Source organism: Zootoca vivipara, chromosome Z2 (genome assembly GCF_965207765.1).
Source record: "Zootoca vivipara chromosome Z2, rZooViv2.hap1.1, whole genome shotgun sequence".
In the NCBI taxonomy this organism is placed as follows: Eukaryota; Metazoa; Chordata; class Lepidosauria; order Squamata; family Lacertidae; genus Zootoca; species Zootoca vivipara.
This window is the reverse complement of record NC_142585.1, coordinates 34,594,304-34,619,949: the sequence shown is the minus strand read 5'-3', so window position 1 is coordinate 34,619,949 and position 25,646 is coordinate 34,594,304. Positions and strand designations below refer to the sequence as shown.

Below are 25,646 nucleotides of genomic sequence, written 5' to 3'. Positions count from 1 at the left end.
CATTCCAGTGCAGAGTTGACCTCTAGCTAGCATGGCCCTAGCTTGGCATAACCTGGAGCTGACTTCAGGTCACTGGAGGGAGAAAAATGGTAATCTACCAAGGAATCTACCTGAACTTGAAAACTTGTATGGATTGACACAATCTCCTGTTGCAGGAGAGCAGGTATTGAAACACACTTCTATATCCTAGATTCAAAGGATGGTTGAGAAGGGTGAGAACTGGAAAGGCTTCGGGGGGGACCTGAAAATAGCAATCCAAATACCATACATATATCAGAAGAGCCTGCTGCTGGATCAGGACAGTGACCCATCTAGTTGAGCATCCTGTTCTCACAGTGACTGACCAGATGCCCCTTTTGGGAAACCTGCAAGCAGGATCTGAGCACAGGAGCAGCCTTTCCCTTCCTGCAGTTCCTGTTAGCATAAATCCTCTGCATGGCACAGATGCTGCATGTGGATGAATGTTTACATTATATGATTGCTGTAACTTTCCCACACAGGAGCTCAAGCTGTAACCTGATCTCCTGTCATGTGATGTTCTTTGTTCTGTTTCTACTTTCACTTTCTTCTGAACTGGAGAGTGATGGCTGAACACACACTCTCTGAATAAACGTAGATTAGCACCTACGATTGTTTGCTGTCTTCTTTACCGAAGCCAGTGGCAATAGTAAGAATATTGGTGATTTACACCCCAATATTCCAACAGGCACCTAAACAGGCCTCAATCTGCAGCAGCTGATCCTGAGGAATTTCGCCTGCTTGGGAGTCACCGGTTCCTGCGTTCCAGGGGAGGAAGTGCACGGATAGTCTGCGTTCCTTATCACCGGAGCAGTGAGTAGCGGGTTTGTGTTACATATGTAAAATAAACTGAAAGTCCGGAATCATATCACTCCAAGCTAGCAAAGGCAATGAAAAGGTTTGCCATTCTTCCAGCAAAACAGGTCAGATTGTTTTCACATTCAGCTTGCTCATCTGTTTTTGTTTAAAATGAGAGGAGCTGAACCACAAGCCCATCTTGTTTTGTTTGTTTGTTTGTTTGTTGCATTCATATCCCACATTTTTCTCCAAGGAGCTCAATGTAGTATACATGGTTCTCCCCTTTGTTGTTTAATCCCCACAACAACCCTGTGAGGAAGGTTAGGCTGAGAGGCAGTGGAAAGCTGAATGAAGGTCACCCAATGAGCTTCATATATGTATCAGCCTGTCACATTCCAGTGCAGAGTTGACCTCTAGCTAGCATGGCCCTAGCTTGGCATAACCTGGAGCTGACTTCAGGTCACTGGAGGGAGAAAAATGGTAATCTACCAAGGAATCTACCTGAACTTGAAAACTTGTATGGATTGACACAATCTCCTGTTGCAGGAGAGCAGGTATTGAAACACACTTCTATATCCTAGATTCAAAGGATGGTTTAGTACATGTCTGATGACCCATGAAACAAAGCACTCAGAAACTGGAAAAACTGCACACAACATTAGGGATATTTGGGGAGTTGTAGTCAAAACCAGCCGGAAGAGACTAGTTTGTGGAGGAAAGCTGCAATAGAGTGAATAATAAAGTGGAACCATGACTTCTAATGACTTGGAAGTCCATATTATATTGCATAGATATATCCTAGTCTTGAACCAACTGCCACTTTGGTATGAATGCACCCTTAGCAATATAATTCCTGGAATTCTTTCTTTTTTTGTGGGGTGGTGGTGGAAGCCATGTGCTTTAAATGTGTATGTGCAGCTGGTATCTCTGCCACTTGAGGGTGCTAACACTAGCAAGCAGACAAAATCCTTTAGGCTCTGCTAAATCAACCAAAAATGGTTGTTACTGTAGGGATTAATTTTCCCCTAGGCAGCGATTCCCAGCTACTGTGGGAAGGGAACAGATCGTTATTCTGAGTACTGGCAGAAGAGGGCAAAAACAAATGAACCTCACAGTATCTGAAGAAGTGTGCATGCACACGAAAGCTCATACCAAAATATAAACTTAGTTGGTCTTTAAGGTGCTACTGAAGGAATTTTTTATTTAGCTTTATCTGGGTGCAGGTACACAAGTCTGCCTACGCAACACAAAGCCACAGTTTTTCCAGTGTTCCCTCAAACTACCCAAATTTAAAACAAAAAGATACAGCATCAGAAATCCAGTTTCCATTGAATTTTTGCATCCTTGAGATTTCCAAGCAAAGAGTGGGGCAACTCCCAACACAAGCCCTCTGTTGCCACCCAAAGGGCATAATTGACATCCTGTAAGGGCATATTCTGCCCTAATTAAGAAACATCAAGTCCACCTCGACCACATGGTCCAGCTGTCACATTAACACTCTTGAGTATTATCCCAAACCAATGCTTTCCACCATCAAGTTTCCTATATTTAAAATAAGGTTAGACAAACTCCTGGAGGATAAGGCTACATCACTGGGTACTAGTGACAATGCCTATTTGCTGGGAATCACAAATAGGAAGAGTACTGTTGCATGGCAGGCTTCCTATAGACCAAGGGTGGGGTGCCTGTGGCCCTCCAGATGTTACTAAGCTACAACCCACATGTGCTGATGGGAGTTGGAGTCCCAACAACATATGGAGGGTCACAGGGTCCCCATCACTGTCAAAGGCATCTGGTTGGCCACTGAGAGAACAGGATGCTCAACTAGATGGGCCTTCAGCCTTATCCCACTGCCAGGCTCTTCTTATATGTGACCCAGACATGTTCCTATGATTGCCCTTGTGTCAGTGTCATCATCATCATCATCATCATCATTATTATTATTACTATAGGACATATTATATCTACATTATAATTTAATGCTGAAATACCATCACTATCCCAGTTCCATGCTGGCAGTCAGATTCAATGTACATAATTATAGACAATTGAAGGGTATAAATTTCAGACCACTCCACAGAAAAGGGACATCAAAACCATGTTAAACAGTAACTAACCAATATTAAGCGATCAGAACTTTGAAACAAACTCTTCCTTTCAGAGTAACTCATTAAACAACAATGCAAACACAAATCCACAACCAAAGAAATCCACCTTTCAAGAGGAAACATCTGAAGAAAATATTTTTAAATCCATCTTCATACCCCACTTCCCAAAAAGTAATGTCACATTACAAAAGTGGGTGAGACCGAGAGGATCAAGAACCTGTATGGAGCTGTTCCCCCCAATTAGATTTTCCATTAAAAATAATGAATGTGCACAGCTGGCTGCCCCACCCCAAATTAAGCACATGTGACAGGTTCTCCCCACACAAACCCAAATGTAATAGTATTAATAAAATTATAAAGGCATCCACCTCTCCCAGTATCTCCACATAGACTGATGCATTAATAATGCCCCCCATAGGAATAAAAACAGCAGTTGTTCCCCATAATAATGGGGGTGGGTGGGTTGATACATTAATGAGTGCTTTTAAAGAAAAATCAACTTGGACCTCCTCTTCCCACCACTCAAGTTAACGGCGGTGTGCATTAAAAGGGCTGCCCCCTCCCCTCATTCGCTCCTTGGGTCAACATCAGAAAACCCCAACTTTCAAGTGGCTGATGGCTCCGCCGTACCGATTTTTTGGGGGGTGGGGGTGGGGGTACAATTTGCATCGGCCCAGCTCCAAGACGGCCACCTACCTCCCCGTTCCCTCCTGGAACGTACTTCTCCGGGGCGGCGGGCCAGGCGAGGCCGGTGCTTCGGGCCCCCCAACTAGGCCCAAGGCTGCCCCCGCCCCGCGCTCATCGTCCTCTCTGCAAGCCTAAGAGGCTCGGGGTGACCAAGGCCAAATGCGGGGAAGGGTCTCCCTTTCTCAGGCAGGCCGCTGTTTACCTGCTCAGGCCTCCTCGGGAGGAGGAGAGGCGGCTGCCTGACAGCAGCTCGGGCTTTGACAGGAGAAGAAGCAGGCGGCGGAGGAGGAGGCACCAGCAGCCGGGCTGGGAGGGAAAAGAGGCCGGCCTGGAGGCGGGGATAGGGAGCGAAGGAAGCCGTCGCCACTACCGAACAGTAGCATGGAAATGCGAATTCCTCAGAAACCAGGGACGTTCTACTCATGTAGAATAGAATGTCCGTGTTTTCTGAGGAACGTTGGGCGCGCTCGAGCGAGCACATCCTGTTCTGTCAATGCCCCCCCCCCAAGAGAAAAAGCGGTGGTGGTGATACGTGTTCCCCAAATGGGGTAGCCGGTGCGAGGGCAGGGGACGACAGTGGGGCAACTGCCCCACAAATCAAGTAAATCAATTTTAAAAAAAACAAACCCTAACTGAGGTTCTGCCTCCTCCCTAACATGAAGCCTGCCTCCCTTAACATAAATCCGGGGTTACACCCCTGGTGCCCCACTAGTATGGGATCTGATGTGAAGAGCCTCCTGGTCAGTTTGTGACTCTCCATAAACAGGGCCGCCTTAAGCTTATGGTGCAAAGTGGCCTTGACAAAGTGATAAGGCACTGTTGTAAAACTGACTGTTTTGAGAACCAGGGAAGGCAGAGTGAATTGCGTTAATTTCGCTCGGCTCTTAGTATTTTGAGTAGTTTAAAACGTGTCAAGGGACAATGTTTGCTTGGAATTGGGGGGGACTTTTCTCTGCGTGGAAAGAAGAATTGATTAAAGAGATGAAGGAAATTTGGGATAATTTAGCAGACGAGATTTGAGCCCGAATGGATGAAAATATTGAAATGGTGTCAGAATCGACTCCTAAGATAGAGCCATTGGTAACAGAAGCGGTGAATGTCTTGAAGCAAGGGAGGGAGGAAAAATGGATGAGAGTGACTAATATGAAAAAAATTCAGGAGACATGTAGGGTAGATATGGATGGTAGCGGTGGGGAAGCAGGCAGCACTTGAGGATGCCTGGATATTTAAAAAGAGGTTGAAAATACAATCTCTGAGACAAAAAGGAGCCTGTGAGGAAAGTGAGCACGATCTTAATCATGAGTCACTTGATAATCACCTTCTGGTGAAATATAAGTATGCCAAAATTACAAAAAAGAATGGGAAATATTTGTGTTACATATGTAAAATAATGTAAATAAATCGATATATTAGCAAGCTTGGACAATACACTTGCAATCAGTAGAGATTCCGGTAAAATTAGGAAAATAACAATGGATGAAGTATGAATTATACTGCTGCTGCAGGGATAAAATGAACTTTATGCTGTGGGTTAAACCACTGAGCCTAGGGCTTGCCAATCAGAAGGTCGGCAGTTCGAATCCCCGCAACGGGGTGAGCCCCCATTGCTCGGTCCCAGCTCCTGTCAACCCAGCAGTTCGAAAGCATGTCAAAGTGCAAAGTGCATGTCAAATTGCGGGCAGAAGCAGCAGAAGCCCGCAAAGGAGGAGTGGGGGGCGGCGCCCGAAGGCGGTGGTCACGGCTGCTGAAAGGAAGCTGCGTGGGGGCGTTTGCGCCAGATTGCCGGTGGCAGGAGTAGCCCAGCAGCAGCGGCCCTTCCTCGCCGCCCCCACCCCGGGCAATAGGAAAGGAGCCGCCTTGGGGAGCGGCACAGCTCTCCGCTCCCCCGCGTGCATTGCCCTCTCCGGGCATTGGCTGCTGTTTCCTTCTTTCCAATGCGCCCCCCCCAGCCGCTCTCCCTTGCTGCCCCTGCCGAGAGAGGGGCGTTGAGGGCGGGGGAGCCGCCGCTGCCGCTGTAGGATTGCAGCTGGGGGGGCTCACTCGCCTGCGCTACGCCACCCCACCTTTCCCATCTTTTGCTCCCTCGCGATGGGGAGGCGGCGGTGGCAGCTTCTTCTTCTTTGAGGGTCTCAGCTTGGCGAGTGGTGGGGTCCCTGGTATTCGCTCAGGCCATGGGGAGATGGCCCCCAGGACTAGCAGACCTCTGAGCCCCTTCCCCATGGGCATAGGCAGGGGGGGCAGGAGGGGGCAGCTGCCCCCCCTAGAAGCAAAAAAATTAATGTATTTTACAGACCATAACCAGCACTTTTCCCCTCCAAAAACTGAAGTGGAAAGGGCTTTGCTTTAGCAAGAGCAGCTAAGTCTCCGCTTTCTGGGGGGGGGGGGACACAGCAGTAACAAAAACACATCAAATAAATAAAGCAAAGTGGCTACCAGTAGTTAAGCAGTTAAGACAATGGAGCATATATCCCCAGGCAAGATTCGATAGCTGACCATTTCACCCTATTGTTCTTAAGTGGGAGTTGTTAATGAGCATTCAGGAGCATTAAGAGTTCTATTGGCGATTTAATGAGGGTGCAGACTCAGAGGATTCAATTTGACTAAGGTGGCTCTGCAAGGCTAAAAGGAAGTGAATAAGAAAGGGTAGCTTTGACAGACACAGTGATGTTTATAAAAAGCATTGGTGTTCCAGTCTGCCCCTCCTCCTGCATCTGTATACTGTAAATCAGGGGTGGCCACCTCCCAAGAGACTCTGATCTACTCAGAGTTTAAAACTGGGGGTGATCTACCCCCTTTTGGGGGGTTCAGGTCAAAGCTGTTGAGTTTTTTTTAAAGGAAGGGAAGCCCTGTTTTTTGGGGTTTAGGTCAAACTTGTTGAGCTTCTTTTAGGAGGGAGGGAGGCCCATTTTTGTTTAGGGCTTCAGGTCATAGTTCAATTTTTTTGAGGGAGGAAATTTTGGGTGAGCTTTTTTAGGGGTGCCAGTGACCTACCAGTGATCTACCACAGACATCCAGTGATCTACTGGTAGATCACAATCTACCTGTTGGACGTGCCTGCTGTAAATCAAGCAGAGAGAAAGCTGCTTACAAGGCTCCTGTACATGCAGAGTTCCAGCATCACAGCGTCACCCAGAGGCACCCACAAATATGAGTTATCCCTCTCTCTATTTCTTCCTTCCTTCCCTCCCTCTTCCATCCTTAATAAAATACGGGGGGGGCAGATAAGCCCCACATAGAAAGCCCATCAACATGGGGGGATGACTCTTTCAAATACGGTATTTACCAGTAATTGGGGGGGGGGGCACCTAGGCCTCTAGGAGTTGGCTGCTATGCCTAGGAGTAGGACAATTCAAGAAAGCAGAACGATGCATATGGCATGGTAATATATCAATAGAATCGTAGAATTGTAGTCAGAAGGGACCACAAGGGTCATCTAGTCCAACCCGCTGCAATGCAGGATTTTTTTCCTAAGGTGGGGCTTGAACCATGGTTGAAATATTATGCTGATATGCAGCAACGCCTCGGAGCCGTCGTGGCTGCGGCCGTGTCTTGCCTCGCCCTCGCCCGCCCTGCCACCCCCTCTCGCCTGCCCGACCCTCCCGTCCTCTCCAGCCAAGCAGGGTAGCCGCCAACGCTACCAGCCCCAGAAGCACAAGGTGGCCGCTGCTGCCACCGCCACGATGTCATCAGGCCCGTTGGCCCTTTAGCCCCGCCCACTTATGGCCCCTCCCCTTCTGTGCCTTGGCCCCGCCCCTGAACGACCATGGCTTGCCCCCCCCCTAGTTTTGATCCTGGCTACGCCCCCTGCCCTTCCCCATCCCAGATATATAGGGTGATAACTGGAAAGGCTTCGGGGGGGGGGGACCTGAAAATAGCAATCCAAATACCATACATATATCAGAAGAGCCTGCTGCTGGATCAGTACAGTGACCCATCTAGTTGAGCATCCTGTTCTCACAGTGACTGACCAGATGCCCCTTTTGGGAAACCTGCAAGCAGGATCTGAGCACAGGAGCAGCCTTTCCCTTCCTGCAGTTCCCAGCAACTGGCATTCAGAAGCTGGCGCTGGATCTGGGCTGCATGCGGGAAGGATCTTTGGTAAGGTTGAACAAAGGCTGCTTGCAGGGATAAAATACACTTTATGCTGTGGGTTAAACCACTGAGCCTAGGGCAGCAGTTCAAAAGCACATTCTAACCCAGCAGTTCAAAAGCACATCAAAGTGCAAGTAGATAAATACCGTAGGTACCGCTACAGTGGGAAGGTAAACGGTGTTTACGTGCGCTGCTCTGGTTCGCCAGAAGCGGCTTTGTCATGCTGGCCACATGACCTGGAAGCTGTATACCGGCTCCCTTGGCCAATAATGCAAAATGAGCGCCGCAACCCCAGAGTTGGTCACGACTGGACCTAATGGTCAGGGGTCCCTTTACCTTTAAGGCAGTACTGTAACCTCAACTCACTGTTTCTGCTGATGGAGCACATAGTGACTGCTAGAATGGCATTGTTTCTGGGGCTGGGATGGAAGGAAGTCAAACAGGTTGAACTACTTGTAATGTGAATGACTGTTAATATCTTTATGAAAAATGAATAAAAATTTATTTTCAAAAAGAAAAAGAAAATAACACTTGAAACTGTTAAGTATCTTATTTTTCCTTCTTTTAATAATTTCAATGGGAGGGTGACAAAAAATTGTCTTTGTCTCAGGGACAATTCACTCTGCCTTCCCTGGTTCTCAAAACAGCCAGTACGTTATCAGTTTGTCAAGGCCACTTTCTCAGGATACGTAACTTCCTGCAATTTCTCTCCAGCCAGTTTACCATTGCAGCCAGCAGCAACAATGTCAGACAGCATACCTATAGTGCAGCAGCAGCAGGAGCTGCTGCGGCAATTCAATGAGCGCCTAGCCATCTACCTCGAGCGTGTCCGCAGCCTGGAAGCAAGAAATAGATTACTTCGCTGGTGTGAAGAAGACAGTCGGGCTCAGCTGAGTAAACTACGTAGCGACTATGCGAAAGAGCTGGCCGCGGTGCGCGAGAACCTCAACAGGCAAGTATTGCAAAGGGCAACTCTGCAAGTGGAGCTGGAGAGCCTGCAAAAGGAGCACAGCCAGCTGCTCTCCAGGTGAGTGCCTTCCTTCATCTCGCTCTCTTTTCTTCTTAAAACAATGGCTCTTAGATTTCAAATTTTCTGAAGTTAAAGGTGTCCATGGGTGGAGTCGGTGAGGGGGCAGTTGTGGGGGGCTTTCATCCCTCCTTCATGCATGGAAATAAAGCGGCAGCCTCTCTCTCTCTCTCTCTCTCTCTCTCTCTCTGTCTCTCCCCACTCACCTCTGTGCTCCCTCCCCATCTCCCTCTCCCCACTTCTCCTCCCCTTATTCCCCACATCGTCTTCTTCTTCAAGAGCTAACTGCAGTTTTTATGCTTCAGCTCCTTCCCTCCCTCCGAATGCATAGCTGCCAAGTTATCCCTTTTTTACAGGGATTTTCCCTCATGCTGAATAGGCTTCCTCGCGAGAAAAGCGAAAACTTGGCAGCTATGCGAATGAAATATACTGTGGTTCAAAATGCTACCATGGTTTTTAGCATGCCTGCAAGTAAGTGCATTTAAACATCTGTGCATTTAAGCACTGTTGTCTCTCTTTTGGCTTCATTTACCGGTATTTGAAAAGCGGGGATATATGGTAAAAGAGAAAGCCCTAATTCCCAACTGTGTTTCTTGCTGCAGTCCTATTGTCCACTCAGAAGTAAGGTCCTATTAGATTCAGCAGGGCTTACTCTCAGGAAAGTGCAGTTAGTTTTGGGTCCATCCTATCCATCCTTCACTCTCCCTCCTAACGACAGAGCTTGTGATATCCGAATTTGATTTAAAAATGCTAAAAGCCATACCTGTTGAGACGCAAAGCCTTCTGTTTACATTTGCAACCTGCTTGTTCTCAGGAATTCTAAAAATGAGAATGAATTAAGCCTGGCAGACGCTCGTGTGAAAGGCCTCACTACTCAGCTGCACTACAAAGAGGGCGAATTGATGACATCCTTGAGTAGACAGCAAAGCCTGCAGAATGATCTTCAGGAGTCGGAGCATGAAATTGCCTCTGTAAGGGTTTGTTTTGTAAAGTCTAAAAACTGTCCTGCTGAAATGACAAAGGTTGTTAATAGATATTCAGGTCACAAGTAAAATGTTCTGTGCATTTTGAGAGGTGAGAAGTTCCAGGGGCAGCAGAGCTTACCTGGATTTGGAAGGTCACTGGGGGCTTATGGAGCCTTTTGATATCTAAGGCCTCCTTGTGCCCCTGTCTGGGCACTGCAGTCGCACTCACCTGATTTCCCCTCCACAACTGATAGGAGCTTTGTTTTTACCTCCTCCTTTTTTACCTTTGTTTTTACCTCCTCCCATACTGTGGTCCCAATTAAATTTGCCCCCTGGAAGCTGCTCCCTCCCCCCCCCAGAAGTGAAGTTGCTCCTGAGTCCGATAGTAGTTTCCAAACTTGGATGGGGAAGGGGCTCTCGCCATGGTTTTATTGCAAAGTTACAGCCCTGCAATGGCACATCTAAAAATGTACACTTTGGCTGGGTACAGAACATGCATTTAAAGGACAGTTCCTCCCTGCACCCAAAGAACCTTGGGAATTATACTTTAAGGGTGCTGAGAATGGTAGCTCTGTGAGGGGTAAACCAGGATTTTTTGAGTGGTGGGGCAAGTATATGGTCTGAATTCATCCTAAGACTCTTAAATTGTCAGAATATCTTAAACTGACCAAACTTACAGTTTTAATAAGAAATTATTCTAATGAGAAAATAAGGAGAGAGTGGGAAGCCATTATAAATTATATGAAGAGAACTGATTCCCAGATCCATACTTGGTTTAGCTTAGAATAAAAAAATCTCACAGGTAATTGGAATATTTCTCCAAAAATTTAATCATTACAGACAACCAGTGATATGAGGAGTAAAGATCCACATGGAGTTAGTTGGAAGTCACTTTTTTATTCTTCTTATTTTTCTTATTCCGGGGGTATTATTTTTTGTTCCTTTTTCTTTTTTTAAAGGAGAATATGTTTTACATTTTTGATTGTAGTTTATGTTATTATGTTTATATCCTTGTAAATTTGTTTTTGTATTTTCTTCTGGTTTTGTATTATTTGTTCATTTTATTCAATGCTTGTTTGTATGATGAATAAGCAATATATATATGGTAAAGGGACCCCTGACCATTAGGCCCAGTTATGACCAACTCTGGGATTGCAGCGCTCACCTCGAGTTATTGGCCAAGGGAGCCGGCGTACAGCTTCCAGGTCATGTGGCCAGCATGACAAAGCTGCTTCTGGCGAACCAGAGCAGCACCATAGCTGCCAAGTTTTCCCTTTTCTCGCGAGGAAGCCTATTCAGCATAAGGGAAAATCCCTTTTAAAAAGGGATAACTTGGCAGCTATGAGCAGCACACGGAAACGCCGTTTACTTTGACTTGCTTTTGAACTGCTAGGTTGGCAGGAGTTGGGACCTACATATATATATGTAGCCTCACATTTTCTGGGACATAGTCTGAAAGCTATGGCCTAACTAACCAGTGCTTTTTTTCCCCCCAGCCGGAACTCACCAAAAATCAGTTCTGGCACCTCTCAGGTGGGCAACATTGCCATTATAAGAGAACAAGGGATGTGTCCATGGCGAGTTTCAGCACCTGTTTTTCCTAGAAAAATAGTACTGGGCCTAACACAAAGTCTGCACTAGCAGAAATCCAAAAAAGAAAGGCAGACGTACACAGATGCACAACTGATCCATTAATGTATTTTGCTCTCTGTGTCTACACCGGTCTATTCGAGTTCTGTTAAAACATGTTGGTTTCCCAAGGTTCTCCTTTTGGCTTATTAAGCACTGTAGCTGAACAGGAGTCTAGGAAGTATTTAAGGGAAGCACAAATCATTTGCTAACTTTCTCCTTTCCTAGCTCAAGGTAATGGTGAATGATTCCAAAAGCCAACTTCACAATGAGATGTTGAATAGAAAATATGCAGAAATGAAAGTGGAAACCCTGCAGAAAAAAGTGGCATTTCTAAAGACCCTCCATGAAGAGGTACGTACTTCTGCAATCTTAGACTTCCTTAATTCCAGCTGCTGTTTAACTTAAAACACTAAAATTAAGATCAATAACTTGGTGAAATAGTTTGATTTTTGTGACTCTATTAGTGGAGGGCCAAAAATGATGATAACCCTGGGTTACTGTGTTTTATTGTTCCTATTTTGCCCCTCTCCTAGCATGAATAGGATAAACCAGGGGTCCCCAAACTAAGAAGGCCCGGGGGCCGGATATAGCCCAATTGCCTTCTAAATCCCGCCCACAAACGGTCCAGGAATCAGCATGTTTTTACATGAGTAGAATGTGTCCTTTTATTTAAAATGCATCTCTGGGTTATTTGTGGGGCCTGCCTGGTGTTTTTACATGGGTAGAATGTGTCCTTTTATTTAAAACTAGCTGACCCGGCCAGTGGCCACGCATTGCCGTAGTTCTTTCCTGTGATCCCCCACACACCCTGTCCCGATCCATGACGTATCCTGCCCCTCCTCCCTCCACCCTGGCTCATCCCTGTGTTTCGGTAGGATACCTATCCCTTTGTTGTCCCTGGGGAATGTTGGCCCCTCCCCCATGTATCTCCATACCTTGGCCCCCACCCTTGGAGAAGGAACTGTTAGCTTCTAGTTTCTATTTCCCAGCATGCAATCAGTAAAATGAAAAAAGTAACAAAAGGTTTAAAAACAGGGCCACATTATCTACCTGGACCGGGCCCTGTAAGGGCCTGGCAACAGAAGGCGCGTTCTGAAGCACCCGAGTTGTTCAGTTCCATAAAAAACCCAGGAAGTGGCAAGGGGAAGGTAGGGGATTGAAAATGGGGTGGGGGTGGCCACTGCAAATATCTGAGGACTTAAATTGGGGAGAGAAAGTGAATGGTTGTTGGTTTTTTTTAAAGAAGACACAGAGGCTTGCAATCAATAAGGCATAGCCATAAAATAAGCCATAGCAGGATTTCTAAGCATTTGTGCAATATAAGCCATACCCCAAAAATAAGAAATAGTTATAGGCGCAGTTCTGGAGGGCCCCAAGGAAGAGGCAAGGCTGGACGCGTAATAAAAAATAAGACATCCCCTGAAAATAAGCCAATGTGGGGTTTTTTTTAGGAATAATAAATATAAGACGGTGTCTTATTTTTGGAGAAACACGGTAAAGCCTAGGTTAAAAGGGGCACGACTGCCCTTACTTAAAATGGCCGTCGGAGCCTCGCATGTGACACAACGGCCACTAAATTATAAAGCGAAAACCCCTTGCTGTGCCCCCAAGTGTGTGTTAGGAGAAATGATGAATGACTGCCTAATGCTCCCAGGCGTTTATTAATGCAGCCGCCGGGAGAGGCTTTGGGCTTGGGGTGGAATGGCTGTTTTCGTGGTTGCATGGCCTCCTGTTTTACAGGATCTCGTGGCAGAGGCGGGGTTTGTGGGTGTGGCGTGTTGTTGTGGCTAATCCCTGTGACTGCCCCCATGTGTCCCGATCCATGATCTATTCTGTTTGTCATCGTCCCCTCCATGACCGGTGTATCTCAAGACGTTTTGAAGGATGGTATTTATTTTTGTTTTGTGGATTTTGGGGGGTAGTGGTGCTAAATTGTAAAGTAAAAACCCCTTGCCGTGCCCCCAAGTGTGTTGCTGTGGGTAATCTACCCCCCCACCCTACGTCAGCCCATGACCTATTTGGGATCCTCCTCTCCCCCACCTCCCACCCAGGGCTCCATTTGGGGTAGTATTTAAAGGGCTGTAGAGCTGGACCAAGGTTCAAGGTTTGTTGCTTTCTAATAAGCCTTGATCAGTAACTCTAGAGAAACAAGCCACAAACTTGGGTTTGGACCATACCTGCGAAGTCCTGGATGGAAAAATCCGGGGCCGGCAGCCCGCAACACCGAAAGTTGCGTAGATGCAACTTCTGGTGGCGTTTTGCCCTTCTATGGGCACCAGAAAATGGCGGCGCCAGTGCCGGAAGTCGCTTCTACGCATGACCGGAAATGCGTAAAAGTGACTTCTGGCATCGGCGGCGCCATTTTCTGATGCCCATAGAAGGGCAAAGCAGCACCAGAAAAATGACCGCCGACAGAAGCGAATTTAAGGGAGAATAACAGGATAAAAACCTATACGGGAGACCACCGGGAAATGGTAGAAAAAAAGGAGGTTTCCCGGCGAAAAAGGGATACTTGGCAGCTATGGTTTGGATGACGTGCTAGGCCACACTATGGCTTAGCTGGCAGCAGTTTAGCAGGACCAGAGGAGAAACAAAGTGGGCACAGTCTCGTCTCTGGGAGCCCACGGTTGTTCTAAGGCAGGGGTCCGCAAACTTACCCGGCTTTGGGCTGGATGTGCGCCGCGCCAATTGCATGGTGAGCCAGAGATTGGGGGAGCGCGCGCGGAGGCGCGGGAGCGTGTGGCCGTGCGCGCCCATGCGCATGCGCAAACGCTATTTCTGGCATACTCCCGACCTGGAAAGCGCCAGAAATAGCTTGTGCACATGGGCGGAAGCCTCCTCCAACCCAGAAGTACACTGGAAATGACGCTTGCGCATGCGCACAAGCTATTTCCGTCCCTTTTCCGGGTTGGAAGTCGGCAGCTGTGCCACACCGCGCCGGTAAGAGCGGGCGGCGGCAGTGGGCGGCGGGCGTCCCCAGGGGCCACATAAAAGAGCCTCAGGGCCGTATCTGGGGACCCCTGTTCTCAGGACTATTATTGGGGGGGGACAAATTCCAATGCCCCACAAATAACCCAGAGATACATTTTAAATAAAAACACACATTCTACTCATGTAAAAACACCAGGCAGGCCCCACAAATAACCCAGAGATGCATTTAAAAGGACACATTCTACTCATGTAAAAACACGCTGATTCCCGGACCAACCAATCGCCGGATTTAGAAGGAAATTGGGCCACATCCTGCCCCCGGGCCTTAGTTTGCCTACCCATGTGCTAAGCCACTGAAATAGTGTCTTGTATTCCATTCAATTCGTGCCGTGAGTCGCTTCGTCTAGCGATAATTTCGTCTTGCGAAGTGCGGGTGGCCCCGGGGGGGGGGGCGCTGAAAAATTTGTCTTGCAAAGCGCAGCCATTGAAAACTTCGTCTTAAATCCTCTTAAATCCTTCCTCCCTGCTGTATTTCCCTTCTCTTCCTAGGCAATAAAGTACAAGAACAAGTTCCACGAGGACAAGATTCGAGAAATGCAGTCTCAACATCAGCAGGAAGAGAATAAGCTGTTGAATGCTTACAAAGAGCTCAGAAAGGAACACGAACAAGATATTTTGGCGTATAAAAATCAGATGGAGCAAAACTTAGGTGCCAAAGTGAGTGGTTTGTCTGTCTGTACTGCTCATTGGATTGGGATGCCTTGCTGTCCCATCATTCTTAGTAGAGACCTGATCTCTTCTTGTTTCCTATGGGCAGGTGGCCAGGGGCGGAGCAAGCGGGGGGCAGGGGGGCGGTACGCCCTGGGCACCGCCCTGGAGGGGGTGTCATCCGGGGCCGCGCCCCACCCCTCACCTCTGCCACACGCCTCCAGCTACAAAACTCCGCTGAGTGGGCTTTCTACCTGGAGATTTGTAGCTGGCCTGGAGGCGCGGTGTGCAGCTTTGGAGAGGGTACCCCCCCCCGCCTCCAAAGCTGCCTGCCACGCCTCCAGGCCAGCTACAAAACTCCAGCTAAAAAGCCCACTCAGCTAGCCTGGAGGTGCAGCGGGCGGCTTTGGAGGCGCAGGGGGGTGGCGATACCCCACCATGTAACAACGCAACATGCCCGCCACCTGGCTTTCTTCAGGGCCATCATGGAGGCAGGCGAGGGCTGCGCTGCCGGCGGAGGGCGGCTCCTCCGGCAGGGAGGAGACGCCATGGAGGAGCTGGGCTCAGGAGCTGCCGGAGCTCTTTCCGCAACACACGTGGGCAGCGAGGGGTGCTTGCAGCGGCAGCAGTCGTTGGAGGTAGTCACTCCCGTCCAGCCTGCTACCCCCTGCTCAGCCTGCCGCCCAGAGCGGCACGCCCCCCCCATTACTATGCCACTTCTTTCCCCAACCTGTTTCTAAGGAGATGATGTATTTTGGTGAAAATAGTTTCTCCAGCTTAGCATGTTACCTTCCTAGTGTGTCCTCCTCTTGACCGCCTTGGATAATTCTCCTGCACACACCAGTTGCAGCCAGATGCATTTATTTTTAATACTAATTTACATATTGCCTAACCTTCACCTTAAGTGAACACCTGGAACAATATCGTAGAACATACTCCCTAAAATGTGTTGGGGAGGGGGGGCATTATTGAGTTGTTTTTGTTTTTATTACGTATTTAGTGTTTTTATATTGTGATTTTATGTTGTAACTGCCCTGAGACCTGCAGTATGAAAATTTAATAAATAATAATAAAAGTCATCTGAATTGGAAGAAGCCCTAGAATTGTCTAATAATAATAATAATGAATATAATATAATATAATATAATAAATATAATATATCCCATTATTCCTCCCGAAGGAACACAGGGTGGCAATCCTGTGTTAAACTGAACTGTTATTCATGTGTGTGCACAGAAACTCATTCAAATTAAAATGTGCAGTCCTAGTTAGCTTTTTATTTTCTTTTTTAACCCAATACCGGTACTATCTTCACAGATGGAAGAGCTTCGGATTTCTGCGGCAAGGAGTAGTGTGATGACCAATGTTGCTCAGGAGGAGTTCAGAGAAGCAAAGATGAGAGTTGAATCTCTGGTGTCACAGGTAAAACATGTGCTGGAAACCAGGTAAAATGACATCTACCTGGAGAGGGAACAGGCTCCTAAAAGGTCTTTGTGAAATAGAGGTCTCTGCTAGTATGGTTCTGTTCCGCTGTGCCTAACAGTAAGACCTTTCTGTGAAATCTAAGATTGCTGCGTTGGAAGCCAGGAATGGAGATTTGCAGGCCAAAATAAGGACGCTGGAGGACACCATTCTCGACAAACAAGGCTCATCAGAGAGACTCCTAGCTGACAAGAACAGGGAGATTGCCGAAATGCAGCAACGTATGCAAGTACAGCAGGAAGTGTATATGCAACAGTTGGATCCGAGGTTCGGTCTGAATATGGAGATCAGGGCATCCTTGGCAATGCTAGAAAGAGAGGAAGAACGGTGAGCTTGGTGATAGAATTCTGTTCTTGAAAGGAGGCTTTCTTTCTTTTTAATAGAACAGGAGCTGAACATCTTACCAGAATTGGCTCTCATGGGCAAAGGGCACTTTCTACCCAGTGTGAACAGCAAGAGGAGCTTTTCTGCACCTTTTACTGTATGTTTCAGCCACACTTTAATACCCTCTAATGTGCCAGCTGCCAAAAACACAAGCAAACTGATGTCCATTGTAAGTGGAGGGGCTATTCAAAAGGGAGCGGGTCTTCTCATTGGGGAGGAGGGGGTTAAAAGAGCCCTTTGCCCATGTCAATGCACATGGTTGAAAACAACTGTGGTGCATGGCGTCGGGAGGGGCTTCAGAAGCCACCATTTAATATATTTCATATACTGTAGTTTACCTTTTAGTTCTATTCTTTGTATATCGTATTGTTGTTTTATTGCTATGGCCGATGACTGAAGCAAATAAAGATTCATTCATTCTCTATATATTTCATATAGCAAGTTTAACAGTAGAATCAGAGACCAAGATGAGACAGCCGTCGAGGAGGATTGGAAAATGTTTGTAGATTATTATTTTTTAAAAAATATATATTAAAGCCTATTGTAAACATGTTAAAATGCTAGCAGGTGTGGAGTGAGTACAGCAGTAACAGTTATACTGAGAATAAGGTGGAGGAAAGAATGTATAAATTAACTATAACATACAGCAGCAATAGATAAACACAGGGAAGAGTGGAGGGGAAGTTGAAAACTATGTGAATGTAGATTGTAAAATATTGGATTAATTGTAAATTTTAAAATCTAAAAAGAATAAAAAGAATGTTGTGTCCAGTTCTGGTCACTGCACTTCCAAGAAAAGGATATTGCAGCAGTAGAAAAGATGTAGGAAGGGGCAACCAAAACGATTGGGGTGATGGAGGGGAACTCCTTTATGAGGAACGGTCACGACACTTTAAGGCAGGCATAGGCAAACTCTGGCCTCCACCTGTTTTGGGCCTACAACTCCCATCATCCCTAGCTAACAGGACCAGTGGTCAGGGATTATGGGAATTGTAGTCTCAAAACATCTGGCGGGCCGAGTTTGCCTATGCCTGCTTTAAGGGCTATTCAATTTAGGAAGAAAGGTGACTTACAGGGAGATGACACTTTGCGGAGAGGAAGTGCCAAAGGTTATGTGTAAGCTTCATCCTTAGCAACCTCCCCGTTATCTCTTGGATGACACAGATTTGACTTCATGGCGCATACACCATGGGAATGGCTCAATGTCAAGAGCAAAGAGATTGAGAGGGGGGGTGTTCTGCCGTCAGTGGCTGCCTAATTTGAAAGGTGACTTTGTTTTGTAGGTTAAGAGTGCCCAGGCCCGGCTCAGAAAGTGTTGGAACACTTGCAAGCACAAGTCTGGACAGCCCCCTCCTCCCGCGAAGGAGAAGAAGGATGCAGGCAGGGGAGGAACCGGAACGCCAAGTCCGCAGCGTTTGCTTCAAAATGGTCCAGCATGCATCATATTCAGGAAGTATTTCCATAGAAGATATTGACAAAGAAGGACAATTTGTCAAAATCAGAAACAATTCTGATGAGGTATTTTTTACATGATTAACTCCTTGGGGTGAATGCATGGCTTTGCTCTAGTGTAGCTGGCAAATTCGTGTTCTCCCAAAACTGGGTGCCATCAGGGCTGGTGCCCTGGCGCTGAGGCGCGGAGATCACTCCGGGCCCCGCCCTCAAAGCACGCGGCTTTCCCGTGCTGCGTCCCCCTGCTGGCCCGGCACCCTGGCGCCCCGCACCACCGGGAGTGCACCTAGAGCCGGGCCTGGGTGCCATTTCTCTACAAAGCAGCTCTGGAGCTTTGCGGGGGGGGGGGGAGGGAGTTAATGATTGGGAGTTTGCTTGACCCTCCCTACCACCAATCTGCCTCTTCATTTCCCACCTGTAACTTCCTAGCCACTTTTATTTTCTCTCCCCCACCCCACCCTTCACCTGGTTTTAGACTAGTACTTTATGTGAACATGGATCTGGACCCCCCCCCTATGGTGGAATAGAAGTTGCCCAGGAAAGATTAAACACCATGCGTTATGGTCCCCTCCTACAAACAGCCTCTTCCTAACATTTCTTTGCAGTTTCCAAGACTCCTGAGAGAAAAGAGAGGTGATGATAGATAAGCTTCCTCAGGTCGCTTTAATCCGCTTTAATTGCACAAACCTCAATATCCCAGTATACGCTTGAACTCCTCCCAGAAAATAATGAGACTGGAGGCTCTTAAAAGGTGAAAAGTTACTCAAAACCAGCCGTCTAAACTTTTAAACACTGCTTTCCTTGTAGGAGCAGTCACTAAGTGGGTGGACCGCAAGAAGGCAGCATGGAAACCAGTCTGACATACCGGTCATGTACGAGTTTCCTGCTCAATGTACCCTTGGTGCTGGTCAATCACTTACAGTGAGTGAAAATCTTCTCTTCTTCTCCTCTAAACTTTAAAATGTCAGTGTTTTTCTTTGCTTCCCCTTGTAAGAATATTGAACACACCACCTAATAAAGGCCCAGAAACTGGTTAAGTAACCAAGAGGGATAAAATACCTGCTTGTAGACTCTGCAATGTTTTGGACTTGCTTAAAATAATATTGTACTGTGCCATTTATGTACATGGCATTATGTACATGGCATTTTTCTGAAGAACAGGTCTGGCAGATCTTTGGCCTATGGGGCTTATGAAGAGGGAGGGATTTGAAAGAAGCAAGGGAGGTGGTCTCATGGAGAAGTTCTGGGACTGGAGGCAGTTGAAGGATGGTCAACAAGGGACAACTGTGAAGCCTTTCTAAGTAATATGGGGAGAAGCAGGCTCGCCAAAACTGTTCTAAATTCCTTCTGCCAGCCTTAAGTTTTGGGAGCCAGTATTGGATGATACACCTCCCAGAACCAAATTCCTAGGGGGTGGGGGAATCCACCTGCACTTCTAACTCTATAGGCATTAAATGTTTGTGTTGGTAGTTTGGTTATATATTCATTCATTGCCTGCTGATCCATTAGAGATGGAGGTTGAAAACCACAAAACCCAGTTGTTTTAATTTCTGTGGTCCTGATCCAGTTCTGGTGCATGCAAATAGTGGCTCCAGTGGAGATACCTATCCATATCTTCATCCTAATTCCAACAGCGAGTTCAATGGGACCAGATGTATATAAATTTCAAGTACTATCCTTTCCCCTTGGGGGAAGCAATGATGGTGTTTACACTTGCTTCCACAAAGGTAAAATTGAATTCCTGTTGTAACAATCTTCCCCATTCCACTTGATCAACATAGCTAGAGGTTTTAGTACAAACAAGTAAAATATACATTTTCTTAAATAACTTCGGATTACAGTACTGGTAAGTATGTCTATACTATACTAGCGTGTTTCTGTGGTTTGGTTCCATATCAATGCACAGTTAAGTTCAAACATAGTTGCTAAAATAAATAACTATAAATACAAAATAAATATCACAAAAGGATATAGAGCTTTGCTTGCAGAAATACAAATTAGTAAATGTGCTAATATGAATGGAAGTTAAAAACATTGTAGTTTTGTATAATGGGTTATGATTAAGATTGAAATGTAATTGGGTTAAATAAGTTTTTTGGAAGCAAAATTAAATGAATTTATCTTACCTTGAAATCTAGCACGCGGGAGGCCACCTAAAAAGTATAACTGGCTTATCAACTGGTTTATTTTTGAATTGTAATTGTAATATGGTAATGTTAGAATGTGATTTATATTGGATATATGTAATTGAAAATTAATAAAAAAATATTTACTCCCCCCCAAAAAAGTTTGAACATGGTTGCTGTAATCAATATTGTCAGAATGCCATTATCTCTGCCTGGCATTTGATGCCACAGACTTCTCCCCACAATTGCCTTTTGTTACAGGCTGATGCTTCCAATGACATCACTTGCAATTTACAGACAGCCAAGTTTGTAGAGAACTTAGAAGAATCTCATCCTAGGGTTGATGTTCCAATGAATCTGACTGGTGGGTGGGGAAGCATTGGACAATTTCCTGTGCAAAGGTGCTATTTAACCATTCAAATATGAAGACCTTCTTCTTTTTTCTTTGAAGATCTGGGGTGTGCCAGAAAGTTCAAGCCCAGCTCCTGGTATGCTTGTCTGGAATTCCCCCGAGTCAATGAGCGGTGGAGAGGGCATTAAGATTATACTCCTTGACTCTGCTGGAGATGTAAGTCCCATACTAACATGTCCTTGCAACAATTTGACATTGTTCTTGAGTTTTATATCAGCCTTGTAAATAAGCACACAAGTTAGTAGTCTGGGTCGTCGTCCCCCCAATCTACTGTTGGCTGGCAGAGGAGATACACAACTCTGTTCCTCCAGCGGCATTTCTGTCCTGGGTGCAGAGGAGGGATGAAACACCAGCCTAGAATCCCACGTACTCATCTTCCTGCAATTCCTTGTCGCCTATGGCTATTTAACTGCTTAAATATATCTCTGGTTTTGCACAATTTGCCATGTTTGATGGAGAAGGGCTTCTACCTTCTCCATCAAGCAAACAACTTTTCATTCTCTTTTTTACAATCTGTGTGTTTATTTGTACATAGACAGCCCTTCACCAAATGGTCCCAGAGCAGATTGCAAAAAGTGTACACTTGACAAAATTAAAACTTACATTGAAAATTATACAGTAGAAACACAAAACAGCAGTGCACAGCGTTTAGTATTTCTTTCTTCTTTAAAAAAGTGGCAGAAACAAGAGTATTAATGTGTTTCTCTGACATTTTATAGTTATTTCCCCTAGCTTGGTAAGTTTTCCGTTTCCTTTTTTATAGTTATTTAATGTGGTCTTCATACAGATGCTTGCTGGTGTTTTATTCTTGTGTCCAGAGAATGATAGTTATTGTGTGCCTAATGAATTCTGTAAACAAATTACTTTGCAGCGAATGGTAGAAGGAAAGCTCACTTACGAAGAAAGAGGAGACGATAGAGAAGATGAAAGAGGAGATGATAGAGAAGATGAAAGAGGAGGTGATGGAGAAGATGAAAGAGGAGGTGATGGAGACATGGAGGTGGCTGCTGGGGAAGAAGGAATGGAGTTTCCTACTCAGGCAGGTTTCCTACATGAACTCCAAAACTGAGAAATGCCAAATACTTGTATTCATATCTGGCTGAGTTGAGCTGTTGCTGCTGCATTTTTAAATAGTCAGTTGATGCAAAGCACAGTAATGGTTAACTCCACAGTGCACTTTTTCTGCTGACATGCCACCTAAGAAGGGGAAAATAGATTCTGTTTTTGGGGATGGCAATATTGTAAACTTTAGCAGATAATTAAAAAACCAGGGTTGTTGCTTTCGCTCCAACCTAGCTGTAACATTGACCTAGCTTAGTGTAATAAACAAAACCTGCCCTTATTCCCTAAAGGGGTACACAAGAGCCCTTGTAGAGTCCTTTGTAGGTTCTCCATCGGTAGGAGAAAATAACAGAGGCCAACCAGAGAATACTGAGAAGCAAAGCAGCTAGTAAGCATGATTTTTATTAAGCTGTTGCAACAGGGTGCTCACTCACGTAACAAGAAGGATGGAGTGAGAACCCCCGAACGGCTTTTGGTTATACTGTATATCATTCACATACAGATCAATGGTTCAGAAATGGCGTTAAGAGAGGATTAACATAGGCAAGTAGGATGTTCTCAGATCTTGGGTGGTGTGAATGGAGATGTCAATTTACTTGAGGGCTGAAACAAAATGTGTTGAGCTCTTTTCCATTTATATCGGATTTTGGCTCATTTATTTACAGTACAGGAATAAATAAATACAGTAAAGGAAACAGGCGTTTCCATGTGCTGCTCTGGTTCGCTAGAAGCAGCTTTGTCATTCTGGCCACATGACCTGGAAGCTGTACGCCGGCTCCCTCGGCCAATAATGCGAGATGAGCGCGCAACCCCAGAGTCGGTCACGACTGGACCCAATGGTCAGGGGTCCCTTTACCTTTAACATATACAGTAAATGCAAAATAGGAAATAAACATGGACATAGGCAGGGTCATTTCCCAACTCCCCTCTCTGACCATGGTTTCTCTCATGACAATTTAGCGAGAGAAGCGCTTAGCACTCTCAAAAGAGTTTTCTGGGCTTGAATGTGCAGCAGAACTGCAGTTTTTAGGTCTATTCTCATGGCACATCTTATCAAGCAAATTGGACCTAGCTTCATGTTCATCTCTTTCCTTCCTCCTTGCCCACCCTCTCTCTAGTGAAATGAAAGTCGGACCTGCTTCATAATGTAGCCAAGAGAAGATGGTGAGCATCTGTGGAAGCTTCTTCCAACCAAAATGGTGCTCTACGTATATGAAAGTAACAACCTGCAGAAGGAGACTCCGTTCAGCTTAGAGCTTTACCCCATACTTCCCCCCCCCACAGTTGCTGTATGTAAACCCATTTTATTTTATTTTATTAAAGATTTTCTTGATTTACAAATATTTCTTCATTAAAGATTTTCTTGATTTTTATTTTTATTTTATTAAAGATTTTCTTCATTTACAAAAATATGTGCAATGTCTCTCATACCATTTTTACAAGTCAGTGCTGGAGTGGCATACAAAAGATGAACAAGTTAAAACAGTAATGATTGATTGGACTAAAGATGTGGGGCACAATATTATGTTGAATGATTAGGAGAGGTTATGGAAAAAAGGTCTTAAATTTACAGCACGCACTGCTTTGAAAGAGAATATGATGAAAATTATGTACAGATGGTGCATAACACCAGCAAAATTAGCAAAAATGTATTGTACATCAGATAATAAGTGCTGGAAATGTAAAGAGAAAGAAGGAACCTTTTTCCATATGTGGTAGACGTGCCCCAAAGTCAAAGACTTCTGAGAAAAGATTTATAACGAAATGAAAAAGGTGTTTAAAACACATTTATTGAAAAACCAGAAGCCTTTTTTATTGTAACATTTGGGGAAGAAATCCCCAAGAAGGATGTGACATTCTTTCTGTATGCCACAACAACTGCTAGATTATTACTTGCCAAGAATTGGAAGACCCAAGAAATACCAACGATAGACAACTGGCAAATGAAAATGATGGACTTTATGGAACTTGGGGGACTGACTGGGAGACTCCATGACCAGGAAGAAGAGGCGGTGGAAGAAGATGGGAAGAAGTTTAAAATATACCTTTAAAAATATTGTAATATTTAAAATTTTAGAAGCCTTAGGGAAGGAGTTATAGGCTTTCGGGGTGGAAATAGGAGTTAGGATTAGTGTGTAGATATAGATGTATAGAAAGATAGTTAATATGTGAAAATAGTTAAATTTGAGATTGGAATTTTTTTGTTTTTTTTTCTAATAATGGAACTGCTAAAGAAGATTAGAATTGAAATTCAGATGAGAGGGATTCAGGGAAGTCACCAAATGGTGTTTAAGAAAAATTATGAAGTAGTAAGAATTATTTGTGTTGTTTGTTGTGTCTACGCTGAACGGAGTAGCTTAGAGGTTTACACCTTACTCCCCCCCCCCCACAGTTGCTGTATGTAAACCCATTTAATTTTATTTTATTAAAGATTTTCTTGATTTACAAATATTTCTTCACTAAAGATTTTCTTGATTTTTTTTATTAAAGATTTTCTTCATTTACAAAAATATGTGCAATGTCTCTCATACCATTTTTACAAGTCAGTGCTGGAGTGGCATACAAAAGATGAGCAAGTTAAAACAGTAATGATTGATTGGACTAAAGATGTGGGGCACAATATTATGTTGAATGATTGGGAGAGGTTATGGAAAAAAGGTCTTAAATTTACAGCATGCATTGCTTTGAAAGAGAATATGATGAAAATTATGTACAGATGGTGCATAACACCAGCAAAATTAGCAAAAATGTATTGTACATCAGATAATAAGTGTTGGAAATGTAAAGAGAAAGAAGGAACCTTTTTCCATATGTGGTAGACGTGCCCCAAAGTCAAAGACTTCTGGGAAAAGATTTATAACGAAATGAAAAAGGTGTTGAAAAACACATTTATTGAAAAACCAGAAGCCTTTTTAATTGGAACAGTTCTATTTCCCAGCATGAACTTTTATCTGATCTGTGTGTCCAAAAACATTCCTCATTACCCAGTCCTATGGCTATTAAATAATCTATGGCCTGTTAAAATGTGGGAGGGCTGTTGTGACTATTTTTTTATTAGGCTGTCTGTCAGTATGTTTCTATTATGTTCTTATCGATGTTCTCAAGGCATTTTTTCAGCTGGAACTCAGTTCCTGCACCTCTCAGGTGGACGCCATTGCCATTACAGCCAAACCTCAGTTGTCGAACGGAATCAGTTCCGGAAGACCATTCGACTTCCGAAACGTTTGACAACCGAGGCACCATGGTTTTTAATTGGTTGCAATAGCTTCTTGCACTGAAACAGAAGCTAAAGGAGTTCTAGAAAGGCGGGAAAACATTGTGCTGAATTATGCAGGGAGGCTCCCCTCTCTTGGGGAGGAGGCGTTTGAGCAGCTTCTCTCATACAATTGTTAAGCATCGTGTGTCCCCACCCCCCACAAAAAATAATAAGAATAGTATCTACCCCTATGTCACCAGAAGAGAAAATGTGTGCCCCAAAAGTATAGGGTTTAAAGGAAAGAGCCTCCTGCTCAGAATATGTGTCCCCTTCCTCCAGCACACACACACCCCAAAAAATCTGTCAGCAATAACTATGACTTGGATGATGGGCTTGAGGGCATCCTGAGCAAGTTTGCAGATACACCAAATTGGGAGGGGTGGCTAATACCCCAGAGGACAGGATCACACTTCAAAATGACCTTCAAAATGAAAGTAATTTCCTTGTTCCCGCAAGGGGACAATGACAATAAAGATATCTTATCTTATCTTAAACAACAGATTAGA

The 25,646-nt window shown here is 45.1% G+C and overlaps 2 protein-coding genes across 18 annotated transcripts in view; one reads left to right on the top strand and one right to left on the bottom strand.

Annotated features, from left to right (window-relative positions):
• USP20 (ubiquitin specific peptidase 20) overlaps positions 1–25,646 on the bottom strand; it is a 114,247-nt gene that overhangs the window by 30,330 nt on the left and 58,271 nt on the right. For 2 of the 16 annotated variants that reach the window (XM_088665282.1, XM_088665284.1), the window contains exon 1: positions 3,621–3,903. The exons of 12 other annotated variants lie outside the window; for them this stretch is intronic. The gene's annotated coding sequence lies outside the window, so the exon portion shown is untranslated. Of the gene's footprint in view, positions 1–3,620; positions 3,908–25,646 lie in introns of those variants that run through there. 2 more of the 16 variants (XM_088665283.1, XM_088665285.1) reach the window with 2 other exon arrangements.
• On the top strand, positions 556–24,335 carry LOC132591524 (lamin-A). Of its 2 annotated transcripts, XM_060270447.2 has the most exons (12): positions 556–831; positions 8,418–8,730; positions 9,545–9,701; positions 11,553–11,678; positions 14,808–14,975; positions 16,284–16,388; positions 16,534–16,775; positions 18,116–18,350; positions 19,092–19,205; positions 20,862–20,978; positions 21,694–21,861; positions 23,003–24,335. In XM_060270447.2, exons 2-12 carry the CDS (start codon positions 8,447–8,449, stop codon positions 23,003–23,005), a joined length of 1,719 nt encoding a protein of 572 aa, XP_060126430.1. In that variant the 5' UTR covers positions 556–831; positions 8,418–8,446; the 3' UTR covers positions 23,006–24,335. The 2 variants fall into 2 exon arrangements, with proteins under 2 accessions (XP_060126430.1, XP_088521433.1); XM_088665307.1 differs by lacking the exon at positions 23,003–24,335 and having other exon boundaries at positions 21,694–22,043.

Coding starts and splice junctions, on each gene's coding strand:
- LOC132591524 (XM_088665307.1), top strand. CDS start 8,447: ATGTCAGACAGCATACCTATAGTGCAGCAGCAGCAGGAGCTGCTGCGG. Junction 16,776..18,115: donor CTAGAAAGAGAGGAAGAACG/GTGAGCTTGGTG, acceptor TTTGTTTTGTAG/GTTAAGAGTGCCCAGGCCCG. Junction 19,206..20,861: donor GTGCTGGTCAATCACTTACA/GTGAGTGAAAAT, acceptor TTTTCTTTGAAG/ATCTGGGGTGTGCCAGAAAG.